This window comes from Salmo salar, chromosome ssa07 (assembly GCF_905237065.1).
Source record: "Salmo salar chromosome ssa07, Ssal_v3.1, whole genome shotgun sequence".
In the NCBI taxonomy this organism is placed as follows: Eukaryota; Metazoa; Chordata; class Actinopteri; order Salmoniformes; family Salmonidae; genus Salmo; species Salmo salar.
In genome coordinates, this window is record NC_059448.1 from 21,368,454 (window position 1) to 21,382,497 (window position 14,044).

The window sequence follows — 14,044 nt, forward strand, 5'->3', positions numbered from 1 at the left end:
CTTCCATCCCCCTCTCCCCATCTCTCCTCTATCCCCTTCTCTCCATCTCTCCTCCATCCCCTTCTCTCCATCTCTCCTCCACCCCCCCTTCCATCCCCCTCTCCCCATCTCTCCTCTATCCCCCTCTCTCCATCTCTCCTCCATCCCCTTCTCTCCATCGCTCCTCCATCCCCTTCTCTCCATCGCTCCTCTATCCCCTTCTCTCCATCTCTCCTCTATCCCCTTCTCTCCATCTCTCCTCCATCCCCTTCTCTCCATCTCTCCTCCACCCCCCTTCCATCCCCCTCTCCCCATCTCTCCTCTATCCCCTTCTCTCCATCTCTCCTCCACCCCCCTCTCCTCCATTGGAGGAAAGACTTTCCCTCTCTTGTTTTCTTGCTTTGTCTTGCCTCTCCACGTCACTTCAACATCGCTGGAGTTGTCGTTGCATTTTAAAGCACTTGTTTTAGTCAGTGGACACCACTGCCAAACCCCAAACCGGCACTCCAGGCATCTTGTAACGATCCTTTGAACCAACTTAACCCAGCCAGTAGTGAAACTGGAGAGCACCAGCCAACCAACAGCCCTCTTTACAAGACAAGAGGGATGTGGAGGATTTTAGGTTCGCAGGGTGGCAGAACTCGCAGAACCATGAGTTGTAAAGCAAACACTGCTTCATTTTTGTGGTTTTGATGATAACCGGGGATTTTAATGTTCTACTGTGTGAGGGGGAGTTTTTAACGATGTACTCCTACGATGTTTTACTGTGTGAGGTGGAGTTTTTAACGATGTACTCCTACGATGTTTTACTGTGGGGGTTTTTACCGGAGTTTGTTACTAGCTGATCCTTCCAAGTACGTTATTACTATAACTCATCAGAGGGGAAGCAGGGAGGGGGCGATGTTGGGCTGGGATGTTTTGTGGTCTTCACTCTTACAAGAGGAGGATGTGTATAGTTTCATCTGTAATTTATTTCTACCTGAGCTAAAATAGCTTCCATTGGGTTTTTTTCAGGGTGAGTCATCTTTTGAGTCTTAACCGTGTGAGTCCAGCGAGGTCTGTGTACAGAAGGTTGTTTATTTAAGCAATAAGGCACAAGGGGGTGTGGTATATGGCCAGTATACCACGGCTAAGTGCTGTTCTCAAGCACGACGCAGCGCAGAGTGCCTGGATACAGCCCTTAGCCGTGGTATATTGGCCATATACCAAAAACTCCTGAGGTGCCTTATTGCTATTATAAACTGGTTACCAATGTAATTAGAGCAGTAAAAATAAATGTTTTGTCATACCCGTGGTATACGGTCTGATATATCACGGCTGTCAGCCAATAAGCATTCAGGGCTCGAACCAACCAGTTTATAATTGTTGTTATTTATGTTTTTGTTTATTTATAACCCGTTTTATTTATTGACATTTCTGTGATCTGGCGTTTTCATAAAGCACATAGCAGAAGTGGAATGTATGTATGGGGGAGAGGGAGGGATGGGGACCATTTGGTTATGTACTAGTATGTTGTTGTGGACAATTTATGAAGTTGTTTCTATTTTTTTTCCCTCACTTCATTTGAAAGACTGTAGGTGTGTGCGTAAGGTGTACATTCGAAAGAAGCTTGACCAATCTTTTACTCCCTCTATCAGTTGTATTTTTGTTAATTCCAGCTCCGTCGCTCTTCTTTCCCTTCCTACGCCCGTTCAGTCACCGTGTGTAGTTTGACTCCATCCATTTGTAAAGAATATTATATTTCAACTCCCCCAAATACTTGTGTATCAGTGGAGGCTGCTGAGGGGAAGATGACTCATCATAATGGCTGGAACGGAGCGAATGGAATGGTATCAAACACATGGAAATGTGTTTGATGTATTTGATACCATTCCGCTTCAGCCATTACCAAGAGCCCGTCCTCCCCAATTAAGGTGCCACCAACCTCCTGTGTTGTGTATTGCTCCAAAGCTCTGCTGAATCAAAACTTTGCACTTATTTATATCATTTGTAGCACAAACTGTTTTTACTTATCTATTTATTTTACCACACACTGGCCCTTCCCTCATTCCGCGACAGAGTTGGGGTGGTGTTATTGATCAGAATGACTTTCGTTCCATTGAGGCCCCTTTTGCTCTACTGTAGTTAGAAACTGACCTAGGATCAGATATCCATGCATAACAAACTCGCCCATTGTACCTACTTGGAATCAGAGCTGGTAGTTCCAGAAGTGAATCTGTTTTAACTTCCATGTGCCTGTTGTCGCCATACAAATAGATTGACTAGGATGGGGGGGAAAAAAGCCCCTCAGACCATGTTGGCTTGAATGGGAATTACCGTTGTAATTATTGTATTTCTGTGGTTGTCTCCTGTATGCTGATGTAAAGGACAGGAGGGCTGGTGCAGAACAGCCTGTCGATTTGTTTTATTTCCCTCCGAGGATGGACTAGTTAACAAACGGTAGACAATTCAACCCAACTGGAAGAATAGATTGTTGTTTTTACATGTACACGGAGGTGTACAAAACCATTAGGAACACCTCCCTAATATTGAGTTGCACCCCGTTTTGCCCTCAGAACAGCCTCAATTTGTCGGGGCATGGACTCTACAAGGTGTCAAAGTGTTCCACAGGGATGCTGGCCCATGTAGACTCCAATGCTTCCCACAGTTGTGAAGTTGGCTGGATGTCCTTTGGGTGGCGGGCCATTCTTGATACACACGGGAAATTGTTGAGTGTGAAAAACCCAGCAGCGTTGCAGTTCTTGACACACTCAAACCGGTGCGCCTGGCACCTACTACCATACTCCGTTCAAAGGCACTTCAATCTTTTGTCTTGCCCATTCACCATCTGAATGGCACACACACAATTTATATCTCAAAGCTTAAAAATCATTTTTTGGCCTGTCTCTTCCCCTTCATCTACACTGATTGAAGTGGATTTAACAAGTGACATCAGTAAGGGATCATAGCTTTCAGCTGGTCAGTCTGTCATGGGAAGAGGTGTTCCTAATGTTTTGTATACTGTATGTACTGTAAATGTGTCACCAGTTTAAGCTTTGTGGGAAAGCAACTCATTTCTGTTGCACTACTTTTTATTTGTTAAACACTCCTTTGTGTTTAACCTTTGAACTTTCACCACACTTTGTCACTGGATCGCTGAGGTCAGATATTTTATATTGACATTACTGATGTGGGTAGGTGTGTCACAACCCGTCGGCAAGGCAATGGAGCCGGAGTCAGCCTGCGGGGGGAGGGGGCTGAAAACTTATTGGCCTTAAGAAATAATTCTTAGGAATAATTTAGAAAAAGTGTGATTGAGTAAATATGCAACACTGCAGTATGTCAGTGACTGGATTTTTTTTCCTACTCTGAATAAAATTTTAAAACAGCCTCTATCCTGTGTCTTTTTGATTGGTGTAAATTAAGGCTTTTCTCTTCTTGGATTAAGGGGCTACTCAGCAGATGCTACATCCATTTTGACTTAAATTATATGTACCCAATCAATGATTCTTGAATATAATTTAAATACTTAATGAGCTTGTTTTTCTCAATGTTTGAACAAACACTATAATATCATGATGGATGGTCAGTCCTTGCATCCATAGCTCTGTCTATGTGTTTACATTCCTCAGCTTTTTACCAAAAACGGTCAGGGAAAATGATTTGTTTCTACTGCTGATTGCCACTTTAAAAAGGAAGAAACACACAAAGCCAGTCCAGAGTCATCATGTGCATACTCTGTTTATTTATTTTTACAAATCAGGAAGATATGATTTCATGTTATGTAACAGCCTGTACAAATGCATTATCATAAAAAGCAGCACTGGGCCTTTAACTAACCCCATATCATTTTTCACATTTTGATTGGACGTTGCAAGCAAGTTTTTTTTCCTTCTTCAAAGCCCACTTTTTTTGTTGCAATAAATTAGGTTATACACAGTTGTGTGTGTGTGTGAGGAAAGTCAACTGAACCTTAGATCTTGACTTAACCTGTTTTTCTCCTCTCTGGTCAAAACAATGACTTGGCGAGATGGCGCGGCTATGTATGTCATACATAAGTATATATCACATTGGCAACAACATACATGGTTAAAAGAAGATGTGCTTTAGAGTCGTCCACATACAATCAAATAGGGGAATATTTGGATCAGGAATGAATTAACCAGTGTTAATCTTAATGTAATATGTCAAATGAAGGGTGTTAGTTTCAACGTAAACGGACCACAAAAAACTAAATGACAAAAACCCTAATGAATTACATTCACAATGTAAACACCAGCATCAGGGCCTGCATTTCGTTAAATACTTAAATTCCCAAGCGTATTTGCACGAACACACCAATGAGGGCAGACCCCTATGACCTTATTGGCTATGAACATTTCTCCCTGTTAAAACCATGACCATAGAGTTCTATAGAGGACTCCAGTGTCCAAGTTTGAGCATGGGCAGTGCCATTAGGGACTTCACAATTTTGAAGTAGTCAACTGGGTGGACCTTCCTATGGGTTAAGGAAGGATCACAAAATTCCATCCAGGGATCAGCCAATGAATTATACTCGTAAGCAAACATTCCATGACTGCAGGTGGCTGTAAATAGCCAACCTTGGCTTTATACCTGTTCAAACAACACACTCTAGGTGGCAGTGTGCACCCTTTCAGTTTGTTTACCAACTCAGAAGTAGAAGAAACGTACTACTTTAAAAATGGAGATGGCCTCACTGGCACTGCCCGTACGCTCACCGACGCCATAATGGGACAGATCCGTTACAATCTTTAAAAGACTTGAACGTAACTCTAGTGTAAACGACGATGTGTGAAAACAGGCACGTTCAGCAGGCCACAACATTGTGTAAAGTTCAGATAGTACTATGTTATGAAGAACAAACATGCCTATCTGGTACAGAATCATGTCAGCTCTATTCATGACATTTCTATCTGCTCCTTTCCTTCAGATCAGTGCAGGTGAAGGAAAGGAGATGAGGACTAAGGAGAGGAAGCCACTTCACACTATTCAAGATGCAGATAGCTTTGTCGGTGAAACAGAACAGACCCCCCCCCCCGCTTTCCACTGACGAAGACATTTCTGAAAATCTGGGACAGTTATGAGGGGAGGGAGATGGAGAGGACGAGTCATACATGTAGACAGACAGTGGTTAGCGTTACACCTGTAAACATTTTCGTCCAGTTTTTTTTTGTTCCTCCCTCTAAAAACAGGTGCTCTCAGGTCTTTCTCCTGTTCAGGGTTATTTCCAGTCTTTCTCCTCATCGTTTGATTTTGCACTCTTTTCCTCCATTGACACGAGGTTAAGTCTTTAGTTTATAAAGTCCAATAGTCAATGACCGTTCTGCAGGCGACTGGGGGGGGGGGGCCTTCGCCATTGCGAAGTTTAAAGAACGGTCCAAGTCTTGGAACGTGACCGATTTCGGTTGTGCACTCAGCCTCGAGAACTGAGCAGAACCACCCACCCCCGTACTTGAGAACCAAAAAGAAAGTGAGGAGAGTGATCAGGCTGGGATAAAAGGTGATAAAAACAAGAGCTAGAGAGGACAATAACAGTGCTAAAAGAAAAACTGCGGTGACCAAAAACGAGTGTTGTATTATGAATGAGAAGTAGATTGTTTTTTACTTTTTTTTTTTTTTTTTTTTAAATAGCCCACAAAGTGTTCAAAACATAAAGTGCAGGCAGTGTCAGTCTGTTGTTCTCTGAATCCACCAAAGCCCCGCCCTGTTAAAATTATTCCAAAACAAACAAAAATGTACTTTGTCCAAAATAAACTAAAATAATGCTGAACTGTCAATGTCAACAATCCCCCCCCCGGGAACAGGAGGGAAATTACCCAAATTCCAAAGAGTCTCAAAGTCTGGAATTTGGTTGATGGAGTAGAGGTTTTGGAGGCACCGCTGGGATAGAGAAGCTCCCTTATCTCCACTCTATCCATCCCGCTGTTCATCCCTCCCTCACTCCACCCGTATGAGTAGGCCGTAGAGGAGGGTGCCCCCTTGCTCCTTGGTGATCCACTCGATTTCTGTGTTGCTAAAGCGGGGGTCAAGGGGCTCGCTGGTCCCAAGGTTCTGGGGCCCCACCTTGTAAGAGCCCGGCCGCACGCACACCTGGAAACCCACCTGGGCCTGGTGACAACAGTGAGAACGAGGGTCCCGGAATCTGGAGGGAGAGAGGAGAGCAGGAGTTATGGGAATAAGAATGAAAGAAAGAAAAGCAAGACAAGTCAGAGGAGACCAAGACAGCATAGCAATTTCATGGTATACAGTATACTCAGTGGCCAGTTTATTAGGTCCACCCATCTAGTACCGGGTCAGACCCCCCTTTGCCTCCAGAACAGCCTGAATTCTTCAGGGCATGGAAACATTGCTCAACTGGTATCAAGGGACCTAACGTGTGCCACAAAAAACCATTACATCACCGGCCTGCACCGTTGACACCAGGCTGGATAGGGCCATGGACTCCTGACTCTGCCATCACCGTGACGCAACAGGAACCAGGATTCGTCGGACCAGGCGACGTTTTTCCGCTCCGCAATTGTCCAGTGTTGGTGATCGCGTGTCCACTGAAACAGCTTCTTCTTGTTTATAGTTAATAGGTGTGGAACCCGGTGTGGTCGTCTGCTGCAATAACCCATCTGTGACAAGGACCGTCGAGTTGTGCGTTCCCGAGATGCCGTTCTGCACACCAACGATGTACTGTGCCGTTGTGGCCCGCCTGTTCGCGTGCACGATTCTTGCCATTCTCCTTCGACCTCTCACCAACGAGCTGTTTTCGCCCACAGGACTGCCGCTGACTGGATGTTTTTTGCACCATTCTCGGGAATCATTAGATTGTCGTGAGTGAAAATCCCAGGAGGCCGGTTGGAACCGGTGCGCCTGGCACCGACGATCATACCACGCTCAAAGACGCTTCGGTTACTCGTTTTGCCCATTCTAACGTTCAAACAAACAGTAACTGAATGCCTCAATGCCTGTCTGCCTGCTTTATATAGCAAGCCACGGCCACGTGACTCAAGGTCTGTAGGAGCGAACCATTTTTGCGAACGGAGTGGTGTACCTAATAAACTGCCCACTGAGTGTATACTTGAATTTGAATAAGTGCAAAAGGCAGATAAAAAGCAAGAGCATGAGAGAGACAACGATAGAGATTTGACACTTACTGCACTTTAGGGGCGAACATCTCCAGGCCGGAGTAGCGCATGGTGGGGGACAGCTGTACCCGGGGAACCTCCCTGTCTCGTTCCCTGTCCCTGTCTCGTTCCCTGTCCCTGTCTCGTTCCCTGTCCCTGTCTCGTTCCCTGTCCCTGTCTCGTTCCCTGTCCCTGTCGGGGAGGCTGTTGCTGTTCTCCTCTGGCTCACTGTAGCCGTTAGGACCCTCCATCTTTGCCGGAGACACAGAGAAGATGGACGAAGTCCCTGAAACACCAAGACAACATGGGTTTGTTAATTTACAACACCATCATGATTCTTCAATCATTAGGGGAAATGTTTGTGATGGAAATCAACCGTACGTTTCAAAAGGCTAAGACATCTGCTTAGTGCTTTGGGAGAGAAACAACACCTTGAGGTGATATGCACATCAAAATAAAGGTGACCTGTGGTCAATTCACTCTATTTTTAGGGGTCCAAAAAAGTGGATAAGGAAACAAATGCTGCATCGTACCAGAGAGCAGCTGAGCATGGTCCAGGGTGCGTCTCAGAGCCCCTACACTGGTGCCGTGGTAGGCTATGTGCCACTTCTTAAATGCACTAGACACCTCACAGTGGGGCTTGATCCTATAGGGGAGGTAGTACACACAATCACACACAAAACTGTTAGCTAACCCCTCTCCATCTCCACCTGTATCTTGTGTCCTAGGACATTGATACTCAAAGCCAGTTCTCAAAGTTTAAACTGTATACTATTTTTATTCACATTCTCCCCTTATCTTTTGCCAAGGTGAGAATAGGTAAGATCTATTAATCAATTTGTTAATTGAAATAGATTAAAAAGTCATTCAGTGGACATGAATAGCACTGTGACTGATCTAAAGTAATTGGTTGAAGACAGTTTTCGCAGTCCACTTGATTGGCTGTTTGCGACCTCTGACCTCAGCGCGAAGCGGCACCAGCCGAAGGGCAGGGCGTAGTCCCGGGGGGGCTCCCCTCTCTTGTAGTAGGCCTCGTCCCCCCGCAGCTTGTGGCAAGACTCACAGTAACACAGGTTATACTTGGCATCCTCGTTGAAGTAACCATCTGAGAGAGATGGATAGGCAGAGAGAGAGAGAGAGAGAGAACAACAAAGATGGAGTTATGACTGAGCCAAGGATACTCGACTGGATAGCATAACCCCCCCACACCAACAGGAAAGCACCCCCCTCCACCATTGAGACCAACAGACAGCTAGAGTACGCAGAAGAGGCACGAAGAACAGAGCACCGCCGGCTGCAGCCGAGCTAAACCAGATGAGGCATCTGCTGAATACAATCTGCTCAAAAACCATTCATTCCTTCTTTGTTATTATCAGAAATAGTATTATCCAATGATTAAATGGATAATAAGATGATAGTTGGAGCTGTATTGTTAAGATTTTAGTGCAGCCTTTGAAGTTACAGATCATAATTTGTTACTGACAAAAACGAACTTATGGCTTTACATCACCTGCCATCACACGATTGGAGAGTTACGTATCCAATAGAACCCAGAGTGCGCTCTAGTTATGCTAAAGTGGACAAACAGAAGGGAAATGACAACATTGAACCATCATATTTGTGTATTGAAGATTTAATAATTTAAGAGGATTGCTGTTTTGAATTTGGTCAAGTTTGTGCCAAGAATGATAAGCCACTAGGTATAGAGTACTACAGCATGAGTCATAAGACTCGGTCAAACAAGGAAATGGTTCCAATCGTTTTTCCATCATGAATTTTTCTCCATAGGGGATTTTAGAAACACTTAAAAATAAGGGCCATGTTTAGTGTAGGCTTACCCTGGCGTGATGTTTTGATAAGTGTAAATCTCTCTAGGACAAGGTGACTTATCAATACATATTCGCATGTATTTAATCACCCCAAAATGTAACGCTAATTAGCTGCTAATGTGGCTATCATAAAGAACTACAAAATGCCATGATCTGGACGAGACCGCCGAATCAAAAGTAAGAGAATCTCTGGATTAAATCTAAATGTTAGCTAAACGTCACACTAGGGTAAGGCTAAGTTCTTCTAAAATTCAAGTAACATTAGATGGTCAGTTATTATGGTCAAGTGATATTGACAAAGTTGTTGTGAAGATGGGGAGAGGAGGTACGCAGCGGTCTAAGGTACTGCATCTCAGTGCAAGAGGAGTCACAACAGTCCCTGGTTCGATTCCAGGCTGTATCACAGTCGGCCGTGATTGGGAGTCCCATAAGGCGGCGCACAATTGGTCCAGCCTCGTCCGGGTTTGGCCGTCATTGTAAATAAGAATTTGTTCTTAACTGACTTGCTTAGTTAAATTATATTTTTGGGGGATTGATTGATTGAGTGCACGCACACACACACACAAAAGTATGTGGACACCCCTTCATATTAGTGGATTCGGCTACTTCAGCAACACTAGTTGCTGACAGGTGTATAAAATCAAGCATACAGCCATGAAATCTTCATAGACAAACATTGGCAGTAGAATGGCCTTACTGAAGAGCTCAGTGACTTTCAGCGTGGCACCGTCATAGGATGACACCTTTCCAACAACTCAGTTCGTCAAATTTCTGCCCTGGTCAACTGTAAGGGCTGTTATTGTGAAGTGGAAACGTCTAGGATCAACAACGGCTCAGCCGCAAAGTGGTAGGCCACACAAGCTCACAGAACAGAATGTCTGTCCTCGGTTGCAACACTCACTACAGAGTTCCAAACTGCCTCTGGAAGCAACGTCAGCACAAGAACTGTTCATGGGAGCTTCATGAAATGGGTTTCCATGACCGAGCAGCCACACAAGTCCAAGATCACCATGCGCAACGCCAAGTGTCGGCTGCAGTGGTGTAAAGCTTGCGCCATTGGAGTCTGGAGCAGTGGAAATGTGTTCTCTGGAGTGATGAACCACGCTTCACAATCTGATAGGTCATCGTACTATCCGGGTTTGGTGGATGCCAGGAGAATACTGCCTGCTCCAATGCATAGTGCCAACTGTAAAGTTTGGTGGAGGAGGAATAATGGTCTGGGGTTGTTTTTCATGGTTCGGGCTAGGCCCCTTTTTTCCAGTGCAGGGAAATCTTAATGCTACAGCATTCAATGACATTCTAGACAATTCTGTGCTTTCAACTTCGTGGCAACAGGATTTGGGGAAGGCCCTTTCCTGTTTTAGAATAACAATGCCCCTGTGCACAAAGCGAGGTCCATACAGAAATGGTTTGTTGAGATCGGCGTGGAAGAACTTGACTGGCCTGCACAGAGCCCTGACCTGAATTGGCACGCTGACTGCTTGCCGGGCCTAATCGCCCAACATCAGTGCCCAACCTCACTAATGCCCGTGGCTGAATGGAAGCAAGTCCCCGCAGCAACATTCAAACATCAAGTGGAAAGCCTTCCCAGAAGAGTGGAGGCTGTTGCAGCAGCCAAGGGAGGACCAACTCCATATTAATGCCCATGATTTTGGAATGAGATGTTCGACAAGCAGGTGTCCACATACACTACATTACCAAAAGTACGTCTGTTATAAAAATATGTTCTGTGTTTTTGGCACCAAGATCAACTGTACAAGTTGTTAAGGCTCTGGTCTTGTCCCATGTTGATTACTGTCCGCTAATATGGTCAGGCGCAGCAAAGAAGGACCTAGCAAAGCTGTAGCTGGCTCACAACCAAGCAGCATGCCTTGCCCTTAACTGCGCACACAGAACTAACAACCATATGCATCATAGTCTTTCATGGTTGAGGGTTAGAAATGGACTACTTCTCTTCCAGTCTTTTTAAAGAAACATTTGTGTGTTGAAAATGGCTAACCACTTGTCTAATCTATTTGCATACACTTCAAAACTGACATACATACATACATACTCCACCAGACAGGCCACTATGGGTTCTTCACTGTACCCAAAACAAAAACAGATTTAAATGCATCGTTCAGTTATGTATCGAGCCATGTCATCATGGAATGCTCTGCCACCAGAGGTTACTCAGGAAAAAAGAAAGTTTAGCTTTACAAAAATTTTTTTTTTAAGTATGTGGGGTACTCACCTGGCAGCGTGAGCAGGTCCTTGAAGCGCGAGCACAGGGCCTGGTATTCACAGGTCTTGTTGGGGTTGACCTCTGGAGGGGGCGTCCAGCACACACTCTCTTTGATCCCTGGAGGTCAGATAGCAAAGGTCAAAGGGTAGCACCGGTTGAGGCCGGTAAGAGACGTATACAGAGTTTGATATTACTTAGAAGTCAAAGCGTTTTACTGTCAAAGAACATGTGATGCCAACAAGGACAATAACTTGGTCAACTTTGCATCTACAGAACACATGAAAATAACTTTTAATATGAAAGACATTTTGAACATCAACTGTAATGAGTTGACATCATCATCATCCTCTCACCGTCAACCATGTCCGCCTTCTCCATGTCGCCTTGGCAACGCGCCTCACCGCTCTCCCCTCCCACGGTTGGCACGTTGTCAGTCACTATTGTAACCTGCCAACGACATCAGAGGGTGTCACTGACTTGACTTCTGTCGGCACTCAGGAAGTGTGATAACAGATTACATTGTACAGGGCCAGGCCGGGCGACAGATTATTAAACCCAGCCTGGCGGGAGGGCTGGGATTAGAGTTACAGACCTACTGAGGGACGGCGTGTCTAAATGAGATTGGGATTATGACTTCGGCCAGGTGGAAGTATTTCAGGATTAGAGAACATAGAGCAACATACTAGCAGATTAGAGTTTCTAGCTACTGATCTAAAAGTGGATCTGAGTAGGACTAGTCTAAAATGGTGCCCTACTCCCTTTATAGTGCACTACTTTTGACCAGGGGCTATAGGGCTCGGGTCAAAGGTAGTGCACTATATAGGGAACCATTTGGGACGCACCCTGTGTTTGTGTAGAAGTTTTTTTAAACGCAGAGGGATGCATGGGTGGTGGTTTTCCACTGGGACTGTTAATCATCATTGAAAATGGTGTTAACTGCTTTACCGGGGGTTATATCAGTGGCTAGACTAAGCAGGTAGAATTTAACTTCCTCATCCTCTTCAGATTGAGAATTCTGAGGGTTTTGGGTGGGAGGGTGACAGACGTACCTGTTCACACTGCCCATAGAGGTCTATGAGGGGGTAGCAGGGGTTGGGGATGTCCTGGGCTGCTACCCCCTGGTCCATCCCGTTCACATGGAGGTGCAGACAGCTGTTCCCATCCACTAGTAGACCCAATACTGTACCCTCTGGACATGTGTCCAGGTTAGGACCATAGTTCTCACAGATCTGGGATGGAAAAAAAGGGGGAGGGGGGTGAAGTGATGGAGGGAAGGGAAAGAGGATTAATCAAACAATCAATCAGGTTGTTCATTTGAAATGACAAAACGTTCTCAAAAGCAGAAAGTGAGTTGTGAAGGGAGCTGAGTGAGAGACAGCGACTTCAGTACCTTCAGTGAGTTGTGGAAGACAGAGTCTCTCTGCAGCAGCCAGGCAGAGCGTTTCAGACAGCACGCCGTGGAGGGAAAGTTGAGGCGGTCAGGGGAGTGACCTATCACCCCTAGCGACAAGGATGACGTCCACGACGGGTTCAGGCGGTCAATCTGAAACTATGGCAACAGAGACATTCGGACTGTCAGTCAAACTATAGTGACAGAAAGCACTATATTATATCATGTGTCCCTAAACAACGACGCTGCCCCAATCAAAAAAATCCAGACACACACACACACACCAGTGTAGCTACCTGGAACAGTTGTTGTCTGGGCAGGGGTTGTGCTGTGACCAGAAGGCCCTGGTTGTAGCTGGAGACACGGGCGGCCGTCAGGTTCTGATTGGACAGCTGGATGTTCTTCCCATGGTTCTCCAGGAAGGCCATGACACTGTTGGGCACCAGGGCCACCTTAGTGCTCCCGACCTGATGGACAGATATGGGGGGGGGGCATTGTTTACTTCAGTTGCTCAATTTGTGCTAATCTTAAACCACCTGTGGAGCAAATGCTGGCTTCCTACTGTACTTGAGATATTTGCATGAAAAAAGCAACAAAATGACATTTTCTTACTTTAGAAGACACATTAGTCTAACTTTATATAGCTGTCAAGCTTGTTTCACTTTGAAGGTCCAGGCAAAAGCATGCTGTCCACCCGTCTCCTATCCCACTACATTCCCCCCCCGTCTCCTATCCCACTACATCCCCCCCGTCTCCTATCCCACTACATTCCCCCGTCTCCTATCCCATTACATCCCCCTCGTCTCCTATCCCACTACATCCCCCCCGTCTCCTATCCCACTACATTCCCCCCCGTCTCCTATCCCACTACATCCCCCCCGTCTCCTATCCCACTACATTCCCCCCGTCTCCTATCCCACTACATTCCCCCCCGTCTCCTATCCCACTACATTCCCCCGTCTCCTATCCCACTACACCCCCCCGTCTCCTATCCCACTACATCCCCCCCGTCTCCTATCCCACTACATCCCCCCCCGTCTCCTATCCCACTACATCCCCCTACAACCCCCTCGTCTCCCATCCCACTACATCCCCCCTATTCCACTACATCCCCCCGTCTCCTATCCCACTACATCCCCCCCGTCTCCTATCCCACCACATTCCCCCCCCGTCTCCTATCCCACTACATTCCCCCCCCGTCTCCTATCCCACTACATTCCCCACCCCCCGTCTCCTATCCCACTACATCCCCACCCCCGTCTCCTATCCCACCACATCCCCCCGTCTCCTATCCCACCACATCCCCCCCGTCTCCTCTCCCACCACATCCCCCCGTCTCCTATTCCACCTCATCCCCCCCGTCTCCTATTCCACCTCATCCCCCCCGTCTCCTATTCCACCTCATCCCCCCCGTCTCCTATTCCACCTCATCCCCCCGTCTCCTATTCCACCTCATCCCCCCCGTCTCCTATTCCACCTCATCCCCCCGTCTCCTATCCCACCTCATCCC

General features: G+C 46.2%; 1 protein-coding gene across 1 annotated transcript in view; it reads right to left on the minus strand.

The window, feature by feature from the left end:
- Window positions 1-3,680: 3,680 nt before the first annotated feature.
- Window positions 3,681-14,044, minus strand: part of neurl4 (neuralized E3 ubiquitin protein ligase 4) — a 33,484-nt gene continuing 23,120 nt past the window's right edge. The window contains 9 exon segments of the mRNA XM_014206869.2: window positions 3,681-6,121; window positions 7,122-7,377; window positions 7,625-7,737; window positions 8,052-8,196; window positions 11,154-11,261; window positions 11,498-11,591; window positions 12,194-12,373; window positions 12,535-12,693; window positions 12,831-13,001. Coding sequence (XP_014062344.2) covers window positions 5,917-6,121; window positions 7,122-7,377; window positions 7,625-7,737; window positions 8,052-8,196; window positions 11,154-11,261; window positions 11,498-11,591; window positions 12,194-12,373; window positions 12,535-12,693; window positions 12,831-13,001 — 1,431 coding nt within the window. The 3' untranslated portion in view covers window positions 3,681-5,916.